The sequence below is a fragment of the Octopus bimaculoides genome, chromosome 2 (genome assembly GCF_001194135.2).
Source record: "Octopus bimaculoides isolate UCB-OBI-ISO-001 chromosome 2, ASM119413v2, whole genome shotgun sequence".
Lineage (NCBI taxonomy): Eukaryota > Metazoa > Mollusca > Cephalopoda > Octopoda > Octopodidae > Octopus > Octopus bimaculoides.
The window spans coordinates 113,722,327-113,729,917 of NC_068982.1; the positions used below are offsets into that span (position 1 = coordinate 113,722,327).

At 32.3% G+C, this 7,591-nt stretch overlaps 1 protein-coding gene across 4 annotated transcripts in view; it reads left to right on the plus strand.

The window, feature by feature from the left end:
• The window catches only part of LOC106871173 (innexin unc-9), a 366,584-nt gene that overhangs the window by 77,495 nt on the left and 281,498 nt on the right, over positions 1 to 7,591 (plus strand). For all 4 annotated transcript variants that reach the window (XR_008267215.1, XM_052978623.1, XM_052978622.1 and 1 more), the window contains one exon: positions 4,924 to 4,987. Coding sequence is in view for 3 of the 4 variants with exons in the window: in XM_052978623.1 (XP_052834583.1) it covers positions 4,986 to 4,987 (2 nt within the window). In the remaining variant the exon portion in view is untranslated. The remainder of the gene's footprint in view (positions 1 to 4,923; positions 4,988 to 7,591) is intronic.

Consider the following 7,591-nt stretch of genomic DNA (forward strand, 5'->3'; position numbering starts at 1 on the left):
AAAAGATCATCATCATCATCATATATATATATATATATATATATATAAAGAGAGAGAGAGAGAGGGGGGGACCAGTCAAGCAGCACATCACGCCGTAATTCTTGGGCTGAGAAATCAACATTCTTCTGGAACCTACTGCTTCAACTTCAACTTAGTTTTCTCTCAAACAAAAACTTTAAATTCTAATTGAAAAGTTTGGCTTCATGAAAGAAATCGTATTTGCTCAATGTTTGCTGCTTTTATTATGAACATACATCAGTGACGTTGATTTGAAAATTGTGTAAAAATCACTTTATAGACTTATTTCTTTAATCTTTAATCTTTAGGCCAAAGTTGTTATGAAAGTGAAATAAATCCTCACACCTATATTTGCTGAAATAAATGAGATTTTAATTAAAATATACAATAAATTATCATTATTATTTATAACTTATCAATATTTTTTAGGGTGGGTGGGTAGATAACAGAATCAGAAAAGCAATGAACTAAATGCTTTTTGATATTTAGTTCCGTCTCTTTATGTTCTGAATTTAAATCAATAAAACCCCAGTCAAGTAATGGTGTTGATTTAAATGCTTATACTCCTCCTTTCTGCTCTAAATTTCTGGTTTTGTGCCAAAATAAGAAAAATATCTACCAATGTTTTTTTCCTTACTTGCATAAGCCTACAAAATGGCTTTTCAATGATACCTAACTTTGGTGATATCCTCAATTAACTCTGATAGCTGTCATTAACCCTCACAATATCATCTCTCCTCAGTTAACCTTGTTTCTTTTTTTTATCTTAATTCATTTACTCATGTCTTCACAAGATAACAAGATTACCTTTACATAGTCAAAGGACCTGCTAGAAATAGTAACATAGTCTTAAAACACATTCTATTTTATTAGAGAAAGGACTCATTAGCTAATGTTGTTCTAGATATACTGTGTCTGAAAAATAAAAAAAATAGATTGGAGATGATAATGGCTGTAATACTTTAGGTCTTAGTTCTTGGTCAGTTTTAACTTGAGGCTAAACAATAACAACTCATATTCTCTATTTGTCTCTCCATCTCTCTCTTGCTCTCAGTTGCTCTCTTCCTTTCAGCAACAAAATATTTTCAAACAGTGAATCATAGAGCAAAATATAAATGTAGTAAAGAATTTAACAAGAAGAAACACAAGTAACTAATATTACAAGCAACCACAAAATTTTCTTCATGATAGATGATATTGTTTACAGAAAGAAAAAAAAAAAAACAAACATCAACTGCAAATGCTTTAAGTGAAGGAGTAAAAATAAAGAAATATAGCCAAAAGCAATGTTTAGTTTCTTTTTCAAGTGATAGTAATGTGCAACAGTGACAGTTATTGAATTGGAGCTTGCTGCCATCTTTCATGACTATTTTCAGCTATCAGCTAATTTCAAAAATGAAACATTTCTTTAAATTACTTTCTTGGCACACTTAGTTCTAGTTGCAGCTGTGATATAGAAATCCATGCCAGGATCCTTTGGCTACTACAACATTTACTAATAATCTTAAGCTATTAAATTTCTGCCAAGATGGGATTTAAAATGCTTGTAAAGTAGATTTGTGTTAGTTATAGGAACCAATAAATGCATCTTGGCTTACATGTATGTTTCAAAATTACTTTGGTAACATCAACTATTCTGTGCCATCTGCATTTGAAATCTTTTTAATTCTTTCTAACTGTTTTCCTCTCGTGTTATTTAAAAGGCATTTGAAACTGAAACAGTGCTAGTTTTTGCTCTGTTTCAGTGATACCAAATAGTGTCACTGGAGGAGTAAGCAGTTAAGTGCTGGGTTTTTAATCAGTAAATAGGTTTTGCATTGTGGTCTTGACTGAAGAAGAAAATATGTGTAGCATTTTGAATAACTTTTTGTTAATAGGTGACTTTCTGATGAGTGGACCTAAATTTATAATCTTAATAATTATTTTAATTAACTATCCCCAACCAATACCAGTATAGAAAGTGGACATTAAAGGTGAGGATATCTTATATATTTTTGCAGTACACAATATAAACATTTCTGGGTAGTTATAAAGAATATCTATGATTATACAAACATATGCATGTCCAAACCATAGCAACATGAAAAACGGATGTTAAATGATGATGATGATGATAACATATACAATATGTGTGTGTGTTGTCTATTTTTTTCAGTTTTTTTAAAAATCTTCCCATATAAAGGGCTACTTTCTAACTAAGAAACAAACATCCATCATTTGGAATTTGGATAACTGCAACAGTAAAGACATTGCATATTTTCAGTTTGCTGCAGAACACGAGTCACGTAGTCTCTTTTTTTTTGCCCCCAAACCCTCACCTTTTCAATATTATTGCTTAACAAGCATATAACCCTGACCATGCACACCAACAATGGTCGGTGTAAATGTATAATCAGGATAGAGAAGTTGTATATTATTTTTGGGAACAGTTGCCCATAAACGTTTCATTTCTCATAAATTTTGGGTGTAATGTTCTCATCTATGGGGCAGTTGTCCTCCTCCTCATCATCATCATCATCATCATCATTGTTGTCATCATCATCATCGTCATCATTGTTGTCATCATCACCATCATCATCATCATCATCATCATCATCATCATCATCATCATCATTTAATGTCTGCTTTCCATGCTGGCAATACATAGTATTTGTTTCCTGTCTCAAACTAATATACTAAAGCTGGGCTATTTGGAGTTGGTACTAGTTTTGATAGTTATGTTCAACCAATATTTCTATATCGGAATATATGAATATACTCATCAGAACTGAATATATCAAATATATATATCAGAATCAGAAATCTTTTTATATATTTATCTCACAGATGACATTTTATATTGATTTAACATAGGAAGGAGATAATAGTTTGGTGACATTTTTAGGCAGCTGTTCTTCAGACAAATAGTGTCTTCACAGACACTTGATATCAAAATTTTCAGTGATATAATAGGTGTTTAAAGACTTCATCATCTTTTACTCAATAATAGTTTAGTAGCCAATATTCATTGATGGATTGCAAAAGTATATTCATCAAAATGTAATGTGAGATAATTGTTATAGGACTAAGTGAGATTTCCTGACAACATCATTTCTTGTTATCCTTCTCTAATGTTGAGGAAACATACACAGAAATAACCTTTTCTGGATGCACACACACGCACACACACACACACACACACACACACACACACACACATGTACAGGTACGGATGTGTATTTATGAGCATAACTTCTTGACCATATTCATCTGAGTTCAGTTCCACTGCATGGCATCTTGGGCAAGTGTCTTTTAGTAGAGTCCAGAGTTGACCAAAGTCTTGTGAGTAGATTTGAGTAGACAGAAATGAAAAGAAACCTGTAGGTGTGTATGTGCATGCATATGTGTGTGTGTGTGTGTGTGTGTGTGTGTGTGTATACTTTTGTCTTGGCATCACATAATGGTTGTAAACAAGTATCACTGTCATGTAAAAGATGTTGTTTGTTCCTTGTCTTCAATAGCAAGCATGTCTTGCTATGGGAAATATTACCTAACTTAGAAACAGGTGAGAATTAGTGTCAGGAAGGATATTCAGCCGTAGAAAATCTGTCTCAGAAAATTTTGTCTGACACATCCAGTCATGGAAAAGTGAATGATGACGATGATGAGGAGGATATATATGCAGTCTTGCAACACAAATTCATAAATGCACACACACACACATATATATATATATACAAGATGCATTCAAGAAGTATCTGACTATTTTGTTTCATGTTGTTTAGGAGGCTAATTGACAGAACTTGTACAACATAGGACAAAATGCTGTGCTGTATTTGTTCCAGCTTTTCTGCACTTTGAAGCCAACTTTATTTTTCATCTTTTCAAAATCAATCAATGATTATAAATGTCAGATATTTTTTGCATTCTGGGTTCTTGGATGGTAGTCTTAATCTTTCATCGAGTTTAAGATCACCAACGGATCTATGAATGCCTTTGGTAGTCTTAATCTTTCATCGAGTTTAAGATCACCAACTGATCTATGAATGCCTTTGACAGAGTACACTCTATTATAAAGCATTCAAACCAGTTCTCCAATGTAAGACTAACTAACGTCATCCCTTCTTCTGACAAGTTTCTGTAGCCTTGAAATATAAGGGTTTCAGGTGCTACTCTTCCTTCCTTGAATAAGTAATAAGTAAATATGGCACCCATGTGACAACAAAAATATTTGATTTATACATTACCAAAGGTTGTTGAAACATTGAAAATGATAAAACCCAGCCTGTTAGTAAAATCTTGATGCTTAAACATCCAGATTACAGATGATCCTTCTATGACTACTAGCAATGTTTCTTAATCCTTTAGCCATTAAACCAGCCATATCCAGTCTAAATATTCTATCAGTTCCATGTTCAAATCAACTTGGTTTGGCCGCTTACACCTACCCTACCATATCATTCTAAAAATAACAATCACACCATTGAAATCTCAAAGCTACGAGGTAATGCATTATTAATTCAAAGCAATGTTAATAGATCAGCATTACTTTTGACAGAGTAATCTGAATGTTAAAGGGTTCATTTACTTGTGCTTCATTCTTTCTGATTTTTTTCTTTTTTTTTTTTTAATACATTTGGAATCACAAGAATGCAATATGAATGTTAAGAATACTATATACTAATGATTCCTATTCCTTTTACATATATGAATAATAATTCCTATTCTTTTTTACAATAAAGTTTTTTTTTTAGTTATTTAACATTATTTAACATTGCCAAATTAACTTTCAATGAAGCCAACAAATACATAGAATTGATCACATTAAATCATTTTTGTACTTATTTTTAAATTATTAATTTGGAATTAATTCTCACAAATATAGTTAATTTTTCCTTTTTTTTTCTCTTTATTTCATTAAATCAGGTTGCTAATTATGCTGCTAAAATTATAGCAGAGTTTAAAAGTTGTGCCATAAAAGTCTCAAAATGTAAGTACATTTTCTGATATATATTGATAAATGATGTGATTACTGATTATTAATGTTTCAGATCATTATTAAAAATATCCAATAATTTGTCTCGTTAGTTATTAAAATCTGGAGATATGTTTATTTACGGGGAATTTTAATATATTTTGAACTATATTGCATATCCTATCTCATGTTTGTCTTGACAGCCTTAAAAAAATAAATAAATAAACCTACACCTGTAATTCATTCTGTCAACAATTAAAAGAAATTCTAGTTTTATATGAAATGTGTAGAAAGAGGTTACTTGTGATCTTGTCATATGTAATATATTTAAGATATTAAAACAGAGAATAACCAGAGAATTGTTCTATTATCAGGTAGATAGAGAGAGAGAGAGATAGAGAGAGAGAGAGAGAGAGAGAGAGAGAGAGAGAAAGAAAGAGAGAGAGAGAGAGAGAGAGAGCAAATCAAGTCTGGCTTATCTAAAAGTTTCATCAGAAATCATCAATATCATGAACCTTACTTAGTTCCTAATCTCTTCTAGAGATTTTCTAACTAGCTAATTTGCTTGTTGCAAGATCAGTGACTGTGTGTCACTTGTTCTCTATATATTGTGAGCTGAAGTGAACTACTGCTATCTCTAGCAGACAAGTATTCACCATCGAGGATGATCACAAAGAGGTCAAAACCATACAGTCTGGATGTCTCATGGCTAGAAGATGATAGGAGTTCTCTCCCCTGCTTGCAATATATATTGGTTGCAGATTGCATTGAATAACCAGTTGGATGAGGTGACCTCCTGAGGTTAAAAATAGCAGTAATGTCAGTTTCTACAGAACAACCATGTTTATGTGGCAATAAACCAAAAGAAGACAAAATGAATAAAATGGAGCAAGGCTTGGAATAAAAGCATTAAGAATTACTGAAAGGAGGAAGAAATAAATTCTGCTAGTTTTAGTTACACAAAATGCACTCAAATACTTACCGATTACATCTGGATAATCATTTTAGTTAATATTGGGTCAAATACTTTTTCTGACGATGTGTGTAGCAAAATGAGTGAAAAGTGCATCAAACGTAATCCTTATTTCGTTTACTTTAAATTGCAGATCTCTGGTGGTCATGCCTATTTTAATGTTTCATTTTACTTATTTACTTATTTATTTATCTATTCATTTATTGTTCAGTCATGTATAAACATTGTTTACAAGAAGCATGAATTAAACATCAGTGTGTTTCTTAATTTCTGTAACTTTTACTATTCATTGGAGGGTGGTGGGGGTGCAGGATTAGGAAAACAGTGTGTGTTTTTGCGTAGCAGTTTCCGATTGGTCGAATTGTGCTCCCAAGTGATTAGTTTCAGCATTTATCTCTTATAGAGCCTTTTTTTTTTTTCTTATAAGTATTTTTTTTTTTTTGTCTGCCCATTTCTTCGTTATTGATATCTTTTCTATCTTGCATTGGTAACCAACAGAGAGTACATTTCAAAGGAATTTTCTCGGATGAAGAAGCATCTAATACATATCAATTTAATGAATACTGATGATGATGATGATGATGATTTGTACTATGAGCAAAAGAGAACAAATTAACATTGCAGAGGGAGAAGGAGGGAAAAAGTAGTTTATCTGCTTTTATTCTTCTTTTGAATGGCGGCTATGCTTGGGTTCCATCTGCTAGGGTTCTTTCAGTCGATTATTGGCATTTCATCGTTCTCATAAGATACCAAATGCAAAATTGAACACTGACGTAAAGGGAGATAACTCAATCAGGCATAAATAATACTGCTGGTTATCTCTGTTAGAATGTACCAGTTTTTGTCCTACGCTGATACACACATGCAATCCATATTCCACACTAAACATGTCACCTAATCATATCAATATTTAACTACTTCCATTGTAAATTCCCTCTTTATCCTATATTAACATTCAAACAAAGATTATCGATATCAAGTCTGGTTTGCTGAAACTATGGGCAATTTTTCTTAAACTTACAAATATAAACTTTAGGCTAATCGTTCTGTGAGCTCTGTGAATGATATCTACATTTTAATTGTATGTAACATGTTTGTTTCAACTTACAATGGCACAATAATTGATGGCCACTTCAAATACGAACCCTATGAGTGATCCTTTACATGGACATGTAATGCAAGAATAACTGCCAAACTTACCTCAAATTAATACATTACTGTCGTAATAATAATAATAATAATAATAATAATAATAATAATAAAAACAAGACTTATTGGACAATGTAAACCTAGGTATACTATGCCAGGAAAATAGTTGTTGTGGTCATGGCTAGAATAGTTTTATTATAGGTCAGTTGAGTAATGACAACCATGCTGAACAATTTTTAATGATAAAATATGTATATTATTCTCTTTACTCTTTTACTTGTTTCAGTCATTTGACTGTGGCCATGCTGGAGCACCGCCTTTAGTCGAGCAAATCGATCCCAGGACTTATTCTTTGGAAGCCTAGTACTTATTCTATCGGTCTCTTTTGCCGAACCGCTAAGTTACGCGGACATAAACACACAACCATCGGTTGTCAAGCGTTGGTGGGGAGGACAAACACAGAAACAAACACACACACACACACACACACACACACA